This window comes from Solanum dulcamara, chromosome 8 (genome assembly GCF_947179165.1).
Source record: "Solanum dulcamara chromosome 8, daSolDulc1.2, whole genome shotgun sequence".
Taxonomy (NCBI): Eukaryota; Viridiplantae; Streptophyta; class Magnoliopsida; order Solanales; family Solanaceae; genus Solanum; species Solanum dulcamara.
The window spans coordinates 56335981-56359670 of NC_077244.1; the positions used below are offsets into that span (position 1 = coordinate 56335981).

General features: G+C 36.7%; 1 protein-coding gene across 2 annotated transcripts; it reads left to right on the forward strand.

The window, feature by feature from the left end:
* Positions 1–708: 708 nt before the first annotated feature.
* Positions 709–9432, forward strand: LOC129899402 (SKP1-like protein 21). 2 transcript variants are annotated; one of them, XM_055974357.1, is made up of 10 exons: positions 709–833; positions 3087–3343; positions 4213–4434; positions 4574–4765; positions 4859–4969; positions 5103–5217; positions 5854–5957; positions 6121–6293; positions 7729–7862; positions 8779–9432. In XM_055974357.1, the coding sequence occupies exons 2-10, from the start codon at positions 3323–3325 to the stop codon at positions 8796–8798; spliced, it is 1092 nt and encodes a 363-aa protein (XP_055830332.1). In that variant the 5' UTR covers positions 709–833; positions 3087–3322; the 3' UTR covers positions 8799–9432. The 2 variants fall into 2 exon arrangements, with proteins under 2 accessions (XP_055830332.1, XP_055830334.1); XM_055974359.1 differs by having other exon boundaries at positions 8782–9432.
* The last annotated feature ends 14258 nt before the right edge of the window (positions 9433–23690 follow it).

Genomic DNA, 23690 nt, shown 5'->3' on the forward strand with positions numbered 1-23690 from the left:
GGAGAACTCAAGGTTATATAATCTCTACATTAGCTCCCCATTTAACTAATGTGAGACTTTTGGCATTAGGATCATAACATACCATCACGCTTCGCATCCGTCGTCCTCGACGGCCTAGGCAGCTTTCACTCTACCACAACTAAGTAACTCTTTCTCAGGTAGCCTTTTTCGTGGCATGGTGGGCACAAAGGGTCATGATTGACTCTGATACCAATGGTGCAATCTAGGAAGAACCACAACTTAAAAGCTATCTATTAAGGTTGGAGAGCCCAAGATTATATAAGCCCCACATGCATGTTGGTTTGTTATGATCCTAATGCCAAAAATTTCCACATCGCTTAAATGAAGAGCTGATATGAGACTTATATAACCTTGGACTCTCCAACCTTAATAGGTAGCTTTTAGGTGTGGTTCTCTGTGAGTTGTATCAAATAAAGTGAATACTTATTTTGAAAATCAAGATTTAAATATTTGTCAAAAAAATAAAACTATCTCAAATTAAATAGGTAAAATTACTAATAAAATAACCGAATCACAAGCTAATTCACGCGCCACAACACAATTGCTTAAAAAAAAAAGTAGATCAAGTAAATCATATGTTCCCAGCCACAACCACTAGCACGTGCGAATTGAGGATTCACGTGGGAAGAACACAATTTACCAGAAATAAAGCAGAAATATAGAAAGTCTCATAAACACAATCAAATTTTCCTTCTTCCCCCTTTCTTCCCACCTGCAGAAACCAAAACCCTAGTTCTCCCTCCATTTTTTCTCCATCATTTTCTTATCTATTTTTATTTTTATTTACCACCTTCTATCTCTGGCGCAATTAGGTATGCTATTCTGTTCATTTCTATCTTAAATTTTTATTCCTTAATTTCCCAAGTAATTAGCTAATAACCACTTGTTATAAGCTAAAAAAGATTGGATTTTTATTTTTATTTTCATAAATTTTTCTTCATCTTTTCATATTTTTTCAATTTAACGACTACACATTTCAATCTCAATTGAAAGTTATCACCCATTTCCATTTCATGCTTCTTTGGAATGAAACGACTCTAAATGGAGCTAAATGTTTTTTTATTTTATAAAGTTGACATTTTTGGAGTTAAATGGATATTGAGGATTCATATAGCTGTCCTCAACTAGTTTGAGATTGTTGATTGGAGTTTCTGTTAGTATATTTTTGCTTTGGGGCAGCTGTAAGGGGTGTTAATTGAGTTGGGAGTTTATTCTCTTTTTGGTATTACATATTAGGATTTAGAAAAGACTGCTAGGTGGATGATGTTGCTAGAAGAGCTGCAATTCAATGGGTCAGCCTTCACAGGCCTTTCTGTAGTTTCTGTGCCATTAACCGAATCCATTTCATATATGAGCTGTAGAAGGACATGATGACAGGAAAGTTCATCTACCTAAGATGCTCAATATTAGCTATCTAATAATCCTTGTTAGTTTAGTTTTTTCCTTTTGTTTTATGTTGAGCAAAATAAAGAAATTCCTAGTTGGTTTAGTGGTTTACTCCCTTGAAACTTAATTTTGTTTCTTCATTTTGATTATTCTTCGCATTGGCATGAACAAGCTATTTGTATCTTTTGCTTTAGTAAATACAAATCATATGGATCATAAATTAAGGATTTCAATGAAAGAACACTTGACAGGAAACTTGGTTTTGTGACCATGCTTTGAATGGCTTCTCCAATGTTCTTTGAGAGGATTTGAAACAGCCAAAGTAATCATAGCAATAAATTGCACGAGAGGCAAATGAAAAAGTCAATTGCACTATGTTAATTGATTTCTAAGTGATGCAGATATGAAGACAGAAAGCTAGCAGAAAATAACAGGATGTTTTTATGAACGATTTTCACTGTATCTTTGCCTTCTATAGTCCTATAAATGAGCTCTGAAAATAGCTGGGTCTCTTCCAACTTCCAAACAGCCTCCCCCCCCCCCCCACCCCAAAGAAAAAGAATAAGGGAAAGTTACAGATCTCTTTTAAAGTCTCTTCCTCTCCCCTCTCTCTTTAATAACTAAGAAATTTATCCCTTTTAAAGTCTTTCAGAGGCTTCTATATTCCTCTACAGTTCCTCTCATTGTAACTCGTTGCCTAAGACAACTTATTGCTAACTATGATCTGCACATATATATATATACACACACACACAAACACACATGTATGTGTGTGTGCATATATATATATATTTGCATGCGTCCCTGTGGAAAGTCGAGATGCGTGCAAGATGACACCACTATTATCAATAAAAGTAAAAATATGAAAAGTAATTTGCTTGTTTCCTGCTGAGCCCCAGTCACTTTAAAGAACTTGCATTAGACCAAAAACAATGTTCTTTCCCATGTGTGGAACTGATGTGTGTAGTAGTTGTATATTCATGGCATGAAGATTGTTAGAGATTGTATAGGGTGGAGAATGTGTGCGGGCTTTTGCCTATTCAGGTCTCCCAAAATTCCTTTCAGTTATCTATGCCTCCAATGGCACGTAGGTGGGTCGGGCAATGGGGGGACAGGCAGGATATATGAAATTCCCTTGTGGTTGTATTAGGAAGATAGAACAACAACAACAACTACATATCCAGTGAAATCCCACTAAGTGAGGTCTGAGGATGGTAGAGTGTACGCAGACCATGCCACTACCTCGTGGAGGTATTAGGAAGATAGAATGAGAAGCAATTGATATTGGACCGCATTTTTAACTCTGAGAGGAGGGAATGTGAAGAAAATGAAATGGGAGAATAAACCATATGGCGTGTGGAATGTTTGAAGAAATTCATGGTGTAAGTAGCTTTTAACAAAGATGATTAAGCTTCCATATGGAAAGAATTCATCTTTGTTCTAACTTCTGTTTTTCCTAGTTCTCTTCAATGTTCTATTGTTTTGAAGATACACAAAAGAGTGAACGAAGTGATTTTACATTATTATCTTTTTTATATCATCCTTTAAAGGACTCTTGGTCAACTATTGCTTGCCTTTTGAGTTCTTAATAATCTGTCGGGGTGTGTATTCCTGTTTGAAAATTTTACATTGATTGCTAAAGTATGTAATCTTGGTCTACCGTGTTCTTCTTTGTACAGAGCTTCCAAACTGATGAAATCATCATGTCGAAGATGCATTTTGTCTTACTGGAATTTGGAGAGGGTTACTTTGTGAAGGGTTTGCGGTCTCTGTCTGACAAGTGTCTTTTGAAGAGAAGAAAGCTTAGCCTATTTCGATTTCATTAGCACTTTTAACGTTGAGGCTTATTTGTCTTTAGTTTGCAAAGGCCGATAAGCAATCTTGCCAGTTTGATCTCCTAGTGTTAGAAGGCCCTATGGCGGTCGTCAAACCAGAGGTATGTAATGAAGGAAGACCAGAAGTTTTATATTCAAAGGCTCCATGACTCTGTTACTATATTTATATAGGAGAGAGACACGATCTGTACGTTTTTCCCTATACTAATCTCTTACCCGTTTTGGCTCTTTTTATCTGGTGCTCTCTGTGTCTGGGTTTTAGGGTTGCATTTACTTCAGTCACGACTCATGAGTTACCTTGATTCAGGGATAAGTGTTACTTTGTGTTAAGATGATCTATTATTTTCGTGACCTTCAAAAACTAATACTTCTTGAAGCAGAATCATATTTCTTAGTTAGTGATGTCATTTTGTTTTAAGATTATCTATTATTTTTTCAGCTTCAAAAACTAACATAGAACAATGCCCTTGAATGTTATTCTTCACATTTCCAACTTGAAAGCCAATAATATATAGCTTGAAAAGCTGTCACTATTGTCAGGATGATTATTATTACCTTGAAATTTCTTTCTTTTTGTTGTGGTCTGAACGTTCTTGTTTGCTTGCATGAAATGCGTAGGTGCATCATCCATTTGCTCATTGAATGACATTGTTTCTTAATTCTTCGGATATCATGTGTGTTAATTAATTCAGAATGGGCAAAATTCCTTTTGAATGGGAATATTAATAAGTGCTGTCATGTGTTTTACAGTCCAAGGTGTGAGCATTAGATCTTCTGTGCATTTCTACCTAATAAGTGCTGTCATATGTTTTACAGTCCAAGGTGTGAGCATTAGATCTTTAGTGCATTTCTTTTTTTTAAAAGAAGAGATCTCTAGTACTTGTGTTGCTTTCCATATCACTCTATTTCAAGCTGTTGCCAATTTGTGTTATCCGTTTTTTCTTAATTGCTTTGTGGTTCATTGGTTAAGATGAAGTCCTACATTTGGCTCCAAACTGCTGATGGTTCAATCCAACAAGTAGAGGAAGAGGTTGCCATGTTTTGCCCGATGATATGTAGAGAAGTACTTCAAACTGGCATGGGATCCTCGAAAAATTATGCCATATCACTTCCTCAACGAGTCAATCCTGCTATTCTGGGCTTAATACTGGATTATTGTCAGTTTCATCAAGTTCCTGGCCGTTCTAATAAGGTCAGTTCTTGGTTTCCTTAATAACAATGCAGTGCCCTCCCAGAAAGGAACGATTTTAGTTTGCCTGTGTCATGTGCATGGTTTATTGCAACATTTCTTTTTCGTTTTTTAGTGTAAAGGATGTCTTTTATGCACACAGGAGCGCAAGATTTTTGATGAGAAGTTCATCCGGTTAGATACCAAGAAGTTATGTGAGTTGACATCTGCTGCTGACAGCCTTCAACTGAGGCCTCTGGTTGACCTTACAAGTCGTGCACTTGCTCGGATGATTGAGGGCAAAACTCCCGAGGAAATACGTGAAACTTTCCACTTACCTGATGATCTAACAGAGGTCCATATTCTGACAGAAATTATTTGTATACCCCCCCCCCCCCCCCCCCCCCATATTGTTGGTGTTTCTCACTTGGAAATGGTTTCTCATTAGGAGGAGAAGTTGGAACCTTTGAGAAATATGACCGATGATCCACGTATCCGTCTTCTCAATCGACTCTATGCAAGGAAAAGGAAAGAATTAAAAGAACGAGAGAAATTAAAGGTGCTTTGAGATCTGGTTCTTGCGCTTGTATCTTATGCCATTGGTTACTTGATGCTAATTGATGCATTGTTGTGTATGCACTCTGATTTGCATTATTCCCTAAATGGAAAAACACCTCATTACGTAATTCCAGAATGTCGAGGTAGAAGAAGAGCAGCATGTGGATGTTTCTCTAAAAAAAAAAGAGCAGCATGTGGATGAACGATCAGTTGATGATCTTCTATCTTTCATAAATGGGGTAGATGAAGGTAAGATTGAGACTTAACATCCTATATTTTTCGTGCAGAGTCGCTCTACTTTCGTCATGTTGCATTATTAAAATAATTGAAGTGTTTTACATGTTTGCCTATAATCTGTATAATATTGCCAAGAATTATGTTTGCTGAGGTTGCATTTTGGCTGCCTGGCTTGGCCACATGTTTTATATATAGATATCATTGTGTCTCTGGTTTTATATTGTGGTTTGTGATGCTTATCATCGTATTTCTTATGAAAATAATGTGGAGTCTGCAACTTCAATGATGAAGTTGTGTGTCCTTGTATGTAGCTGTACTTGCTATTGACTTAGACCACGACTATCGATCAATCTTATAAGTTTTACTTTTGATGTATTATTTTCTGCCCTATAATCAGATATGTTGTTTGTATGGTGACTGAGCCTTCCAATGGCTAGTAACTCTTATAGAACATATACTTTTATCAACATATGTGCATATTCCTGTGAGGTCTATGATCTATGGAGAATTATATCCCTTTTGTTTTGTCTAAGCCCCTACATAACATCTGGAAAAAAACGTTTTTACCTTTTTCTCAGCCTCTTTCGAGTGATTCTTTGAGTTTGACTATCATACTTATAATTCTGAGCATGGTGGTATATTTTGCAGATTCTAAGAGTGCAAGAGCAACAAAGAGTAAAAAGAAAAATAGAAGGAGAAAAGAACAAGCTAGAAATTCCTCTACAAATAATGAAACTGGAAACCATAATCAGGTTGGCATCTGTTGAGCTATGGAATTTTCTCCTTTTTCTTATTTTTTTGGTTGGGGTGTGGGGAGTGGGGGTGGGGGCTGAGGATACGCACAAAGTTGCTTCTAAGCATCTTTGTTGTTTCGCTCCGACATTTGTTGGATTGACTGGTTCTATTGGTACTCAGGATTCTACTCCTACATCTAGCTGCATGAATGGTGACACTGGTGATGTGCCTTCTCCAAGTAAACCTTCTGAGCTGCAAGACTCTGCATCTGTTAAGTTTTCACCCAAACTTGATTTTGATGACGGTGATATTGACGATGAGTTAGATCCTGCAATGAAGGAAGAAATTGACAGGTTTGTTTATCTAGTTATATGGTCTCTGGAGATGGATATGTGTAAAGAACATATCATTGTAGTTACAAGTTATTGAATGAATTATGTTCTTTGTGAGGTTGTATTAAGCTACTTTTGTTTCCTTGGTTAAGGGATTTTTTTTTGGGTGTTAGTTACCTGTGTGCTGATATAAATCTTTTTACTCCTGAAAAGCTGTTCTTTTCTTTTCCTCCCCTTCTCCTGGATCGTACTGTTTCAAAGTGAACCTCGTTGCAGTGGCTTCTGTTGAGGCTGCATGCAAGTGTTGCAAATCATACTTTAATAATTCATGAATTGTTAATTAGTGCAAGTCCATGCATATTGGAGGGTTTTTGCCCGTGATATAGCTTCCCTTGTCAAACTCTGGATCTTAACTTTGAGTCTACTATCTCCCCAGCATGGGCACAAGATCGATGATCTCGATGAGATTGATATTCCAATCGTACTTCTTAGAACATATTGATTTGACACCATAAGTGGGACCAAGCATGTTACAAAATTGAATGAAATAGACAAGAGTAAACTTTTTACCTTTTCATGTCTGTCCTTTCCCCATCTGACATCCATTTCTTACCTAACTTTCATATCCCATTTCTTCTTTTCTAAACTTTATGCAAAGTATGATATAACATTTTTATGCTTTATTTAGCTCTTATATCCCCTTTAAATACAGTAGCCCTACATCTATAATCAACAGACAGCAGTGGAGCAGACATTACAGTGCTAGCATGTTTTTAGGTGGAACCTATTTTCACATTGGAGTAAATGGATAAATCTGCATCAATATAAAATTGTCATTTTATCCTCACTGGATGTTTTGCTGATAGAAGCCCCAAATATGTAACAGGGCTTGCTATTCTAATTTGTGCTTAAGAAGATGTAGGAAATTCTATATGAATTGTGTAACTGATGCTCTACTTCTGGGTGTGGCTCATCTTAGCAATTAGTATCCACTACCTTTTGCCTTGTGCTTGCATGAGAGATCTCTTCTTCTATTAAGTGATAAACTATTTTTTTTAAATATATAATGATTTTTTTTCAAGAGATGAAGATGTTCATGTTCATAATTTAGAAAATAAAACATTATATTTTAAATAAATTGCAACTGAAATCATTTCATGCTAATTTTCATTGATAGAAATAAAGGATAACAAAAGAAAATAAATCTACATACAGAACACATGAAGAGAATCTTTTTCACATTATCGTAGACGTGGAGAAAATTTGAACATAATTTTATATATCGATGCATTCACACAGGGACCATCTGGTCATTCCCCCCTCCCTGGGTGGCTAGCAAACCCTCCACGCCAGCATGGGATGCTGTGGCTTTTTTGGGGCAAGCATCTCTTAACTTGCCATGCGATTAATTATGCCATGTTCTACAGATAACTTGATTTGAGTTTCTATATCACAGGGAGGTTGAGGATTTTGCTAGGAGACTTAACTCTGATTGGCCAGAAAGAATGCAGGAGATTTTGTCTTTGGGTCAAGAGAGGAGGCATGTACCACTATCTGTGAATGGGAATGGTTCCCTGAAGAGATATACAGGTAGGGTTTTCTTTTATATATCTTGAACGGGTGTGGTTACTGTTTTATGTTGTAATTTTGAACCAAGAGAAGTGCAAAGTTGAATGAATATCACACAGAATAATCTTGCTGAACTGAAGTGAAATGTAGGCAACAAATCATAATAGAGTAGAACAACATGTTCTAGTTCAGATACTAAAACATAGGCTTCTTGCAGCTGACTTCATCCAGCTATTGATTTTTTATGGTTCCTAAGTTTTTCTCCCTTGACATAGAGGGAAGTGTTTCTATCTTATCACCTTGTCATGTCACACCTGGGAGCTTAGTTCTATTACTCATAAGCTGCTTCAAGGGCAGAGGAAATTTGCCAAGGGTGTATAGTTTTGTTGGCTATGTTCTTGTTCTGACAACTAAAACTAATGGTAATTGTTGAAAATATAACTAAGTAAATGCAAGTGTGATTTCTCAAATAGCTTAAACTTTTAGATGGGATGGTCACACTCTTCATCATGGTTTTAGAGTAGGCAGAGGTCCTAGGATCGAGTTTCACTGTCACCCTAATCACAAAGAATTTCTATATGTTTGACCCATGAAAAAGAATTACGCCCACACGTGAGGGGGCATGTTGAGAATATAAGTAAATAAAGAGGGCTCTTTCTACAAGTTAAACTTTTAGGAGATAGTCACACACTTCAAGCGTAATATTCGTCTGTAATAGAAAAGCAAACAACAACAGAACGAAATAGATAGACATTATGCGACTTGGTAAAAGTAAGGTCCTCCCCTGAAAGAAAGGACTAGAAACATTTGCGGTGGTTGGCCAGCTAATTAAGTAAATCCTACCTCCAATTTCTTGTCGGTGGGTTCTCTTTGGTGCTGAAAGAGCTGGCTTGTTCTGGAGCTTTGTTTGTCTCATGGGGTGTCTGAATCATTTTAGCAGGTTTGGACGGGAGATAATGGTCCAAATGGTGGATTATGAATCTTTTGGATTCAGTTGAGCTTAACATGCCAGTTTGTCTGTGCCTGCTGTTTCCACTAAAGATGGTAAAGATTCAGTGTTCATTGCTTGTAAAGTTCCTTCCACTAATCTTATCCGATCAGAAGAGTTCTTTCCACTTGCTGAGCTGCCAAAAGTAATTTCTGAACGCGGGGAACTGACCTGACTGGCTGAAGTTTTATGGGAATTTCGGGATAGAAGGGAAGTCTCTGTGGTATGTGGTTTCATGGTAACCACCATTTCATTTGTCCTGCATTTCCAGATACAAGTTCCAATTTTGCAGAATTTTCAAAATCTTAGATTTGTTTTCCTATTCTTTAATAATTTAGTTCAAATTAAGCTGTCGTTACTTTCACTATTTATTTTTTCTTCCTGGTTGGGCTTTTCAATTTAATGTTTCTTGGGTCTTTTTCCCAATACGCGGGGATATGATATGAGCATTATTGCCATGAAATGGCTTAAATGCTCTCGGGTTCTATGCTTCAATTCTGTATTTTTATGTAATGTCTCAAGAAGTATATTAGTGTGTATCCTGTTGTAAAATTTGTGCATTGACATTAAAAATCTAGTGAACTAAGATTCCTCTTCCCGTCTCGAGATGGTGTTAACTGTTACTTTTTGGATTTTCTTCTGCCACTGTAATATTTGGCTCATCTGACCATAGTTTTAGAGCTTGTACTAGAGCTAGCTGCATTGTAATTCACTTACAAGTTTGCCCTTTCACATGGTTACATAAAGGTTCGATATTTGAGCATCCTAGCAAGTCAATTTTAACACTCTTGAATATTTGACATTTCTGTACTAGTTGGAAAGTAGTTGTACTATAATCTCTCTTTTTTCATACTATAATCTATCTCACACCTAAAAAAAATGGGGCTTCTTTTAACTGTGGATATTCAAAATCTCATATTTAATTGTATATTGTCAATTCAATTCTAATTAAAAACACTCATCATGTACCATGCATATGTGAGTTCCCGAAACAAAATGAATAATTACGGTAGGTGGTTATTTGGTCATTTTAATTATCAAAAAAAGGGTCATTAGATGTATATTTATGTATATTCGGTGTATATTTTATGTATAAAGTGTATCATAATGTATATTCAGTGTATAGTTCATATATAAATAATTTATATTATAGAATTAGTGTATATTTTCTATCCAGATCCCACATTATGGGATTATACTGGGTTTGTTGTTGTTGTTGTATATTTTCTAGCAAGTTATATTATATACTACCTCCGTTTCATATTAGATGAACATCTTACTAAAAATGTTTGTCTCATATTATTTGATCACTTACTAAATCAAGATAGAATTAATTAAAAAAATTTTATTTTACCCCTATAATTAATATGACATTTTGAATGTAAACAATTCTCAATACTAGCTATTTCTATACTCTATGTATATTGCATTAATAGAAACAAAGGGCAAAATGATAAAAGTCTTCTACTGTAGTAGTGATTTCTTAATCACCGTGTAAAGTTGAAAGTGTCCATCTAATATGGGACAGAGCGAGTAGTCAATGTACATTTCTTATGATTTTGACTATTTTTTTTATATAAATAAAACACGGTTATATTAGTTGTAAACTAATTAATTTATTGTATATATTTAAAATTGTCCCTTTTTATTTTGTGTCAAAAGTACCATACTAATGTGTTAAAAAAAAGTATCTTAACTAGGTATAACATTAGGATGAATCAAATGGGTGAGTTTGTGTTGAATTTGAAAATGTCAAAATGAGTTGAGTTAACAAGTAGATAGGTCATTGACCCACTTAAATATTACTTGGACGGGCATGGGTTGAATTAAAATAAGCTACAATTGGATCTAATTTAATCCACTCAATTCTTACTAAATTTTAAATTCAAAGTTTGTTTTCTTATAATTTATTTGAGCACCTAATTAAAAAAAAATTCTTATATTATGACTTTATAAAACATATCAAATAAAAAAATGGGAAAAAAGTCCTTGTACCAAAAAAGGAAACCTATTTATAAGTGACTACCTCCTTACTTTCATAGCCCCCCACCCCTTTTATTTAACGTTTAAGTTCCCGTTTACTGCTTGATACCATCTTCGGATCTACGCATTTCTTTTGATCAGCAAGGGTGATAGTCACCTATTTTTGCTCGCCTATTATATTTCACGCACAACGTATTTTTTCTGAGAAATACAAGTTTTATATATTCAAAATTAACTTATTTTACTATGATGATATATGTTTTTGTTTCCCCAGTCAACGTGGCTTAATTTTTATAACTAAGTAGATACCACGATTTAACAAAATATTACGTACAAACTTTTAGCAGCAAAACCAAAATAACAAAAAACTCATATTACCATGTAGAATGAAATAAGAGAGTGTTCATTTAAATGTGTATGTCTTTTTGTATTCATAGCAAGGGAATAATTGCGGAGTAATTTAATTTACATAATTTTACATGGTATAACAAAACATGTGCTATGTGTTTACTCTACATAATTATGTACACTTTACTTTTTCTACCATTTCTCTTTTCTTTCTCCCAATCTTCATCCCCTCTCCCCTCCTCTCCCTCTTTCGCTGCCTCTCTCCTTTTTCTAGCTTTTAATTAGCCTTTTTTTTTGTATTTTATTTTGTGTGTTTGTATCAGTTGTCTATTTGCTCCTCTTTTAGCCTTTTTTAATTCTTCTTATCCTCTCTCCTCCCCCACTCACTACCTATCTACCTCTTTTAAAGCTATATCTGCTCCTTTCTTTTAGCATTTTTCTTTTCCATACACATTTTGGTCTTTTGATAATTTTGTCTTATTCTTATTTTTTTGAGATAATTATTGTTATACCCCAAAAAGAAAAATATTTATCATTGGATACCCCATTACTTTCATACCCCTTATTTTTTAACTATCTCTCACATTTGATACCATGAGAGTATATAATATACTCTGATGGTATCAAGAAGAAACTGCTTAATAAATTGTTTGATACTATCAAAGTATAATATACTCTGATGGTATCAAAGAGGAACAAGGAAAGGGGCATTGACGTAAATATATATTTGATACCATGAGAGAGTATATATACTTTGATGGTATCAAGAAGGAAGAGACAAGTGCTTCAGCGAAACTATTTGATACCATCATAATATATTATACTCTGATGATATCAAGAAGAAACTGTTTGATACCATCAGAGTATATTATATTCTGATGGTATCAAGAAGAAATTGCTTAATAAATTATTTGATACCATCAAAGTATAATATACTTTGATGGTATCAAAGAGGAACAAGGGAAGGGGCATTGGCGTAAATATATGTTTGATACCATGAGAGTATTTATATACTTTGATGGTATCAAGAAGGAAGAGACAAATGTTTTAGCGAAAATATTTGATACCATCATAATTTATTGTACTCTGATGATATCAAAGAGGAATAGTGATGTTGATGTCATCATGACGACATGCGCGAAATTAAAAGGAAGAAAGTGGGGTAAGGGGATAAATAGTTTGGGTCATTAGTCTATTAAGGGTAAATAGTTTAGGTTGGGTCCAATTTGGATAAATAGTTTCACAATTGGCCTATTTTGTGTTTTTTTTTCTATAAAACCCTTTACGTGATTGTCTTCCGTTGGGTGTATTATTCTCTGTTTATTTGTAGCAATTATATTTTGCTAAATATAGGAAATTAATGAATACATAGAAGAAAAATAGAAGATACTTGTATCAACTTTATCAATCATATCACTTTAATGGTTGTATCAACATACAATCTCAAATTGTCCTATATCAACATGTATATATCGAATACAACATGTATTTCTATCACGAATGAATATTAGAGTGAACATATACAAGTGATACAAACTATATCAACCTATATTTCAGTATCGAGAATGAATATAAATGATAAAAGAGCGCATGAATATAAGTAATACTTTTGTATCGCGAATGAATACAAGTGATACAGATTGCATTTTGTTGAATACAACTTGTATTTCATCGAACACAACTTGTATTAACCTGTATTCGTCCTTTCTCCCAATATCCCTCTCCTCTCCTGTCTACAGACTGTATTTGTTGAATTTCATAGAATTCAACTTGTATCAAGTTGTATTTGTCTTATCTCTAGATCTCTATCACGATCCAAAATTCGGGTGTGATGGCACTTATTCTTACCTACCAGATAAGTCATCCTAGCCCATAAAATACGGAAATAAAAGACAAAATAGTTTTAAAATAAGCAATTTAAATGTCAAAAGCGGAAGTCTTAATCATTACAAAATTTCACCCACGGACTGATTGTCATATGTACAAGCCTTTTAATATAAGAAACTGAAGTAAATATAAGTCTCAACCTTTGTATCTCAAATAGATCAAAGTAAAAGATAAAGACGAATAGGAAAGATGGCCGGCATCAACAACTACCTCTCGAATCTCCTCGGTAAGCCGCAGATGGAAGGTGAAGAATGGGATCACTGTCCGGGCTCAGAACCTACACAAGTATAGATAGTAAGGATGAATACCACCGACATGGTACCCAACAAACGAACAACTAAGACTCCGCTAAGCTAATAAGACACACGTACTCCTGTCATACCATCCAACCCCCAGACTACAATCTGCATGGAAATCAGCTCAGTCTAATAGTTCTAGCAGCAAAGTATAAGTATACATATAAGTCTCCATAACAGTACAATCCAAGTATCAAATATGATCTCAACAATCAGTAATACAGATCAAAAAAATAGCAGGGGTAAAACAGTCCAAAATAACAAAGATGTATGATGTAATAATATGCAATGCAATGTCAAATATAGTGATGCATGTCTGTCTTAAATGATACACATCCGCTGACTTGCAAGCTGGAACCCATGGGGGTCACACATGGACCATATATTCGCCGGAACCATTTGCCTTCGGCATAACTCATCTCTCGCTGGAACCATTTTCCTTCGTCATAAATCATTTCTCGTCGGAACTATTTCCCTTCGGTGTAATCATCAAATAAAATTCCATCTCAAAGTAATAGAACCAATGCAAATAGGCAATGTCCATGTAAAGTGCAATGATGGAATGATAATATCAATAATTCACAAGTTATATCTCAACAGCAAGTTCGAATATCCACAATAAGTCAAATATCATCCGATATCACAATGGTATATTCAAATATTCATAATAGGTCAAGTATCAACTCCTATTGAATCAACATGTATAAATTTCGGCATATATTGCCCTTTTTATTCAATATAAATCTACTTAAACATCAATTATTTTCATCTAATCCCCAAAATCACCTTCCATCACTTTCAAACATATAAAAAATACAAACACATGATCCTACAAGCTTAGACATAGGTTTAGAGATTCACTTGCCTCGATTTCAACCTCGAACTACGCCGAAATATGAGCTTTACCCTTACGTCGACATTTCAAATCAAGATAATCTATTCAAATAACCAATTCCAGTAAGAATACGAGTCTAACGATAACCAATTCGATATTTTTAACACCGGACCCAAAACTAACCCGAACAGTCCGAAATGTCTGATTTCAAAAAAAGAACAGAAATTCAAAAATTTTAATATGAAAATGATCCTTGAGGTATTTAGAAACTAATATTGAAAACCAATTTGAATTTGGAGTTAAAATCACCCTTTAAACACTATTTTAAAGAAGGAAAAGGTCTTAGTGAAATCCCTCAATTTGAAACCTTTAAATCATGAAATTGCAAGTGAAAATCACATTAAAATCATTGGGTAATGAAAGATTTTAGTCAAGAACACTTACCCACACCCAATCTTCGAAAATTCTCCTTCAAAATTGCCTAGGCCGAGCTTCTAGGGTTCAACAATGGAGAAAATGGGATAAATCCCAAATTGTGGGAAATTTTAAGTTTGCCCAGGTGTTGCTCTTCACGATCGTGACACCTTCCCTCGTGATCGAGATGAGGAAACTTTGGTCCACACATTAATTGACCGTCGCGATCACAGAGAAGTCCTCACGATCATGATGACCAATCCAATTAACCCTTTGCGATTGCGACTAGGCCTACGCAATCGCGAAGAACAAGAGTTTTTGCACCAAATATCAGCAACCAACAACAACAACACTAAGTCTAAATTCACGGAATCAACCCTCGGGATTCATTTGGAATCCCGAGCACATCATCCTTATATGCTACTATACTAATTTTGACATTCTGGACTCAATAGAACTATCAGAATTTAAATTCGAGGTCTCCTTGACCTGAAACTTGAAAAGTCACAACTAAACTAACTTAGGCCTTCAAAATACCAAAATGGGGCTCGGGACCTCTAAAAATTCAATTAACTTTTCTTCTAGACCAAAAATCATCCCCCAAATCCAACGGAGTCTTCGGAATTCTATTCCAAGCGTTGAAACTCCAAAAATTGACCAAAGTCAAACTTTGGCCTAAAATTCACCAAATTCACAACTCAAGACCTCAATTCTTCGTTATAGCCCCAATTCTGATTTCGTAAACTCTCCTAGACCAATTTCCCCATTCCGGAGTTGTTGGAATCAATGGAATTCCATTCGAAGACTCGTAGCTCTGATTGATCTAAAATAACACATTTAAACACTTAAAGATTATGAAAACTCCAAATTTCCAAAACTCAACTTTTTCATAGAATTTTCCCAAAATCGACTCTCGATACAAACCAGATAAGACTCGGAGCAACTAGGGGGAAGGGTAAAATAATCATTTTGCAAAAGATTCCAAAAATGACCTTAAGGGTCACTACATCATCCACCACTAAAAACAATGTTCGTCCTCGAACATAAAGTAAAGAAAGACCTGGAGTATCAAAAAGCTGAGGGTATCGGGCACGCATATCGGACTCAGTCTCCCAATGTGCTCCCCTACTGTACGGTACTTCCACATGACCTTCACTGAAGCTATCTCCTTGGTCTTAAGCTTGCGGACTTGCCTATCAAGAATGGCTATGGGCTCCTCCTCAAATGTCAAGTTTGGTCCCAACTCCATCGAATCAACAGAAATTACATGAGACTCGTCCGGAACATACTTCCGGAGCATGGAAATATGAAATACCGGATGAACATCTGATAGACTAGGTGGAAAGGCCAGTCTGTAAGCCACCCCTCCCACTCACCCCAAAATCTCATATGGACCAATGAACGAAGGGCTAAGCTTTCCCTTCTTCCCGAACCGCATCACGCCCTTCATGAGTGACACTCGGAGCCAAACATGGTCACCCTCCATGAACTCCAAAGGTCAAACTCTCCTATTTGGATAGCTCTTCTGCCTACTCTGGGCAGTCAAGAGCCTACCCTGAATCATACGAACCTGTTCCATAGCATTCCTAAGAAATTCATGTCTAAGGAACCCATCTCAGCTGAATCAAACCATCCGATAGGAGATCGGCACCACCTACCATACAATGCCTCGAATGGAGCCATCTGAATACTGGAGTGATAAATATTATTGTAGGCAAACTCCACTAGGGGAAAATGCTGGTCCCACCTAGCACCAAAATCAATAACACAGGCCCGAAACATATCCTCTAATACCTTAATCGTCTGCTTGGACTGTCCGTCAGTATGTGGGTGAAAAGTTGTACTCATATTAAGCCTAGTACCCAGGCCCTCTTGTAAATCCTGCCAAAAGTGAGACATAAACACTAAACCTCGATCCAAAACAATGGATACTGGGACTCCATGAAGCCGAACGATTTGACTAATATACAATTGGGCTAACCTGTCAGTCGTGTACTTCACCTTAATAGGAATGAAATGGAAGGACTTGCTCAGTCTATCAACAACTACCTATATAAAGTCGTAACCACCCACGGTAGGAGGTAAACCCACAATAAAGTTCATAGTGATCATTTCCCACTTCAAGTGGGAATATGCATCCTCTAACTCACACCCCAGGCCGCTGGTGCTCACACTTAATTTGCTGGCAATTCAAACACTTGGTCACAAATTCTGTAATGTCCCTCTTCATCCTACACCACCAATAATGCTGGCTAAGGTCATGATACATCTTCGCTGTACCTGGATAAATAAAATATCTGGAATAATGAGCCTATTCTAGAATTAGTTTGATCAAATTACCCATCTTGGGTACACAAATCCTACCTTCAATCCTCAAAAACCCCTCTGAATCGAGTTTGGCCTCCTTAGCCTCTCCCCTCATTACCTGTCTCAAATGAGACACAACTTCTCATCATCCTACCTTCGCTCCCGAATCCACTCAACTAGTGAAGATCGAGTGTCAATGAAAGCAAGAAAACCTCCACCCTCCTTAGACACTCATAATCGGACAGAATTATTGGCTAACCTCTGTACATGCCTAGATAAGGGACTCCTGTCAACACTAATCGCTGCAAGACTTCCCATATTAAAGTCAACAAGGTCTTGAGCTTTTGAAAGCTCGCCTCACACTCATTGGACCAATAGAAATCCATGACCTTCTGAGTCAGTTTAGTCAAGAGAGTTGCGATGGTGGAGAAACCCTACACAAAACATTGATAATAACCAGCCAACCCACAAAACTTTGGATCTCAGTAGGAGAAGTAGGTCTACTCCAGCTCTAATTATCTCAATCTTAGTCGGATCCACCCTAATATCCTTCTTAGACACTACGCTCCCCAAAAATGCCACTGAATCAAGACAAAACTCACATTTAGAGAACTTTGCATATAACTTCTTCCCTCTCAACTTCTGAAGCACCGATCTCAAATGACAGGCATGATCCTCCCCTGTCTTGGAATATACTAGGATGTAATCAATGAACAAAATCACAAAGGAGTCTAGATATGGATGAAACACTCTTTTCATCAACTCCATAAACGCTGGGGAATTAGTTAGCCCAAAAGACATAACCAGAAACTCATATTGGCCATAACGGGTCTGAAAAGCTGTCTTAAGAATATCCAATGGCCTAATTCTCAACTGATGATACCTCAATCTCAAATCTCTCTTGGAGAACACGGCTGCTCTCTGATGCTGATCAAACAAATCATCTATGCGAGGAAGAGAATATTTGTTCTTGACAGTCACTTTTTTCAATTGTCTATAATCGATGCACATCCTCATACACCCATCTTTCTTCTTCACAAACAGAACTGCTGCACCCCAAGGTGACATACTAGGGTGAATAAAACCCTTACTCAACAGATCCTATAACTGGTCCTTCAACTCTACCGGGGCCATGCGATAAAGTAGAATAGAAATAGGCTTAGTGATTGGCTCTAAGTCAATAGAAAAATCAATATTCCTATCCGGAATGACTCCCGAAAGATCGGTAGAAAACACATCAGCAAACTCCTTAACCATGGAAATAGACTCCATGGGAAGTGACTCAATGCTAGTGTCTCGAATAAAGGCCAAATATGACATACACCCTCGATCAATCAATCTCTGAGCACGAAGATAAGAAATGATGTTACTAGGATAGGAACCACTAGTACCCTTCCACTCAACTCTCGGAGCACCAGGTGTCGCTAAAGTCACGATCTTAGCATAATAATCAAGAATGGCGTGATAAGGAGAAAGACAATCCATACCTAATATCATGTCAAAATCTACCATCTCAAAAATGATCATGTCTACCCAAGTATCATATCCGGCTAAAGAAATAAGACAGGATCGATACACTCAATCCACTACTAAGAGCTCACCCACGGGTGTGGAAACATGAATGGGTACGCGCATGCGATCACAAGTCAAATCAAAATCGGATGCAAAATAGGGAGACACATAGGAAAAAGTGGATCCAGGATCAAAAAACACAGATGCAGGTTGATGACAAACTAGGACAATACCTGTAATAATTGCATCTGAAGCCTTGGCCTCGAGTATCCCCAGAAAGGCATAGAACTGAGCTTCCCTACCTCCACCAGTCTTCACGATGCCTCTACCTCCACTCTGTGGTATTATAGCTCCACTAGCACCCTTACTAGGTGTACAACCTTCTTTATCTGCCTGAGCCTATCCTCGACCCTGGGCCGTAGGCGTTGGTGCTGTATTGGGTAGAATAAGTGCACTGTAGACCAGTGTGAACCTGTAGTGAGAAATAACGAATTAGATGGTCAGGATCCCCACAACTATAGCAAGATCTCAGTACTGAATACTGCTATGCTGAACTGAATGAACTCATCTGACTACCCCGGCCCATCAGCCTCTGTTGTGATCCCTGCTGACCCTGACTTGCACTATATTATCCACGTAGTCTCTGACCACCCTCAGAAGCTAGCATAGAAGCATGAATCGGTTCGCTATGCTGAAAAGAACCACCACCTCTATAAGAACCTCTACCTCCAAATGAGGTACCTAAAAATTGACTAGAAGCACGGGCCCTCTTGGGGAGCCCAAACTCCTCTCTCTCCATCAATTCCATCTCTTTAGCGGCACCTATGATGGACTGGAAAGAAGCCCCCTCTCTAGTAGCTCAAAAAACTGAAGTACAAATAGAATAAGTCAGCCCTCATAAAAATCTGTGAACCCACTCCGTCTCATCAAGAAAGACGGCCATAGCATGTCTCGATAACTGGTATAAATGGGTCTCATACTTAACAAATATGAGGTTGTCCTGCCTCAAATTCTTGAACCCTAATCGACTCTCCTCCCTCACACTCCAAGGGACAAAGCGGTCATAGAAGGCAGTAGTGAACTCATCCCAAGTAACTTGTTGTGACCCACTAGTCTGGCACTCAGATATACCCTCTACCAGTCTTGAGTTGGCCCACGCAACTGAAGTATAGCATAGCATACCCCATGTGTCTCAGCCAACCCCACTGTCTCTAATAACTCCCTACACGTAGTCAGAAACTCGTGTGCATCCTTGGTCTTTCCACCCTGAAATTGTGGTGGGCTCATCTTTCGAAACCTCTTATATCGACGTTGCTCATCGTTGTTCACCACAACTATGGGTGCATCCGGATCTCTCTTTGTGCTCCACCCTCATCAATCATAGGACCCACGGGTGGCTGACCCATTGGACCCTGAACCACGGGAGCATGATTTTGCTCCGGAGTCTATTCTCCAACTCTGGTCTATGAACCCTTTGGCGTACTTGCAGCACCCTGAGTAAGTCCCTCTAGTACACCCAACATCCACAACAAAGTGTCCTAAAATAATAGCGTTGTGACCTCGGGAAGGACCTAATCTCCACCAATCTTAACACGTGGCTCTGGAGAAGCCTCCCTAGCCTAACCTTGGGCTGGTTCCGCTCTTCGGGCATGACCTCTACCTGCGACCTGTCCACAGTCACGACCTCTAGCTCGGCCTCTACCTCTATCCTTAGTTGGGGTCTCGACATCAATCTCGGGGACTGTCTCCCCTTTACCATCAGCTGTAGATCTAGTCCTTGGCATCGGCTAAAATAATATACGACACTCATTACTACGACAACAACCTCACACGATAAGAAGAATGAATAATAGAAGTTTTCCTAATAGTCTTCATAGCCTCTCGAAGATAAATACAGACGTCTCCGTACCAATCCTCGAGACTCCATTTAGACTTGGCTTATACACGTGAGACCTATGAACCTGGGGCTCTGCTATCATTTATCACAACTCAAAATTCGGGTATGATGGCACTTATCCTTACCCATCAAACAAGTCAGCCTAATCCACGAAATACGAAAAATAAAAGCGAAAACAATTTAAAAACAAGTAATTTAAATGTCAAAAGCGGAAGTCTTAATCATTACAAAATTTCACCCACGGAATGGTTGTCACATGTACAAGCCTTCTAATATAAGAAACTGAAGTAAATACAAGTCTCAACCTTTGTATCTCAAATAGATCAAAGTAAAAGATAAAAAGGAATAGGAAAGATAGTCAGCATCAACAGCTACCTCTCGAATCTCCTTAATAAGCCGTAGATGGAAGGTGAGAGAACGGGATCACTATCCGGGCTCAGAACCTACACAAGTATAGATAGTAAGGGTGAGTACCACTAACACGGTACCCAACAAGCGAACAACTAAGACTCTGTTAAGCTAATAAGACACACGTACTCCTATCATACCATCCAACCCCCAGACTACAATCTGCATGGAAATCAGCTTACTCTAATAGTTCTAGCAGCACAATATAAGTATACATATAAGTCTCCATAACAGTACAATCCAAGTATCAAATATGATCTCAACAATCAGTAATACAGATCAAGGGAATAACAGGGGTAAAACACTCCAAAATGACAAAGATGTATGATGTAATGATATGCAATGCAATGTCAAATATAGTGATACATGTCTGTCTTAAATGATACACATCCGCTGACTAGCAGGCCGGAACCCATGGGGGCCACACATGGACCATGTATCCGCTGGAACCATTTCCCTTCGGCATAACTCATCTCTCGCTGGAACTATTTCCTTTCGGCATTGTCGGAACCATTTTCCTTCGACATAAATTATTTCTCACCTGAACCATTTCCCTTCGGCATAATCATCGAATCAAATTCCATCTCAAAATAATAGAACCAATGCAAATAGGCAATGTCCATTTAAAGTGCAATGATGGAATGATAATATCAATGATTTATAAGTCATATCTCAACAGCAAGTTCGAATATCCACAATAAGTTAAATATCATCCCATATCACAATGGTATATTCAAATATTCACAATAGGTCAAGTGTTAACTCCTATTGAATCAACATGTATAAATCCTCTCCTTTCGATATCTATTACCCCTTTTATTCAATATAAATCTACTTAAACACCAATTATTCTCATCTAATCCCCAAATCACCTTTCATCACTTTCAAACACATAAAAAAATACAAATACATGATCTTACAAGCTTAGACATAGGTTTAGAGATTCACTTGCCTCGATTTCAACCTCGAACTACGTTAAAATCTGAGCTTTACCCTTATGCCGACGTTCCAAATCAAGATAATATATTCAAATAAGCAATCCCAATATGAATACGAGTCAAACGATAACTAATTCGATATTTTTAACACAAGCCCAAAAGTGTCTTGAACAGCCCGAAATGCCTGATTTTGAAAAATAAACAGAAATTCAAAAAAATTATATGAAAATGATCCTTGAGGATTTAGAAACTAATACTGAAAACCAATTTGAATTTGGGGTTAAAATCACCCCTCAAACACCATTTTAAAGAAGGAAAAGTTCCTTGTGAAACCCCTCAATTTGAAACCTTTAAATCATGAAATTGCAAATGAAAATCACGTTAAAATCATTGGGTAATGAAAGATTTTAGTCAAAAACACTTACCCATACCAAATCCTCAAAAACTCCCTTTCAAAATCGCCTAGGCCAAGCTTCTAGGGTTCAACAATGGAGAAAATGAGATAAATCCCAATTTTTTGGGAAATTTCAAGTCTGCCCAGGTGTTTTTCTTTGCGATCGTGACACCTTCCATCGCGATCGCAATGAGGAAACTTTGGTCAACTCATTAATTGACCGTTGCGATCGCAGAGAAGTCCTCACAATTGCGATGACTAATCTAGGTAAACCTTCGCGATCACGACTAGGCCTACGCGATCGTGAAGAACAAGAGTTCCTGCACCAGATATCAGCAACCAACAGCAACAACACTAAGTCTAAATTCTCGGAATCAACCCTCGAAATTCATTCAGAATTCCGATCACACAACCCTTTATGCTATTATAATAATTTTGACGTTCCGAACTCAATGAAATCATCAGAATTTGAATTCGCGGTCTCCTTGACCTGAAATTCAAAAAATCGCACCTAAACTAACTCAAGCCTCCAAAATATCAAAACTAACTCTTCTTCTAGACCAAAAACCATCTCCCGAATTCAACGGAGTCGTCGGAATTCCATTTCGAGCGTCGAAACTCCAAAAGTTGACCTAAGTCAAACTTTGGCTTAAAATTCACTAAATTCACAACCCAAGACCTTTATTCTTCGTTATAGCCCCAATTCTAATTTCGTAAACTCCCCTAGATCAATTTCTCCATTTTTGAGCTTCTAGAATCAACGAAATTCTATTCCAAGACTCGTAGCTTCGATTGACCTAAAATACCACTTTTAAACACTTAAAGCTTATGAAAACTCCAAATTTCCAAAACTCAACCCTTTCATAGAATTTTCCCAAAATCAACTCTCGATACAAATTAGATAAGACTGGGAGAACTAGAGAGAGGGGTAAAATGGTCATTTTGCAAAATATTTCAAAAATGACCTTCAAAGTCATTACATCTCCCCTCTCTCCTGAATCTGGCTCACCTCTCTCATCTATAAAATTATTGCTATGAATTGTAAATACCAAAACTATAGCTATAAATCTTTAATTATACCCGAACAATAGTCATTTTTAAAACTTCCACTTTATTTTGTGGATGGGAGAGAAAGGGGATCAAAGTAATAATAATAATAATAGCAATAATAATAATAACAATAATAACAACAATAACAATAATAAAAATAATAAGAACAACAATAAGAACAATAATAACAATAAAAATAATATTATAATAATAATAATAAAAATAACAATAATAATAATAACAAGAACAGTAACAATACTAATAATAATAATAACAACAACAATAATAATAATAATAACAATAACAATAACAACAACAACAATAACAATAATAGCAATAACAATAACAATAATAACAATAACAATAATAACAATAATAATAAGAAGAAGAAGAAGAAGAACAATAATAATAATAACAATAACAATAATAATAATAATAATAATAATAATAATAATAATAATAATAACAAAAACAACAATATAACAATATAACAATAACAATAACAATAATAACAACAATAATAACAATAACAACAACAACAATAATAATAATAATAATAACAACAACAACAACAACAATAATAATAACAACA

Bases quoted from the DNA above. Each gene is read 5' to 3' on its own strand.
- LOC129899402 (XM_055974357.1), top strand. From the start codon at position 3,323: ATGGCGGTCGTCAAACCAGAG. The intron at 3,344-4,212 runs GTATGTAATGAA...TCATTGGTTAAG, and splicing joins TGGCGGTCGTCAAACCAGAG to ATGAAGTCCTACATTTGGCT. The intron at 4,766-4,858 runs GTCCATATTCTG...GTTTCTCATTAG, and splicing joins TACCTGATGATCTAACAGAG to GAGGAGAAGTTGGAACCTTT.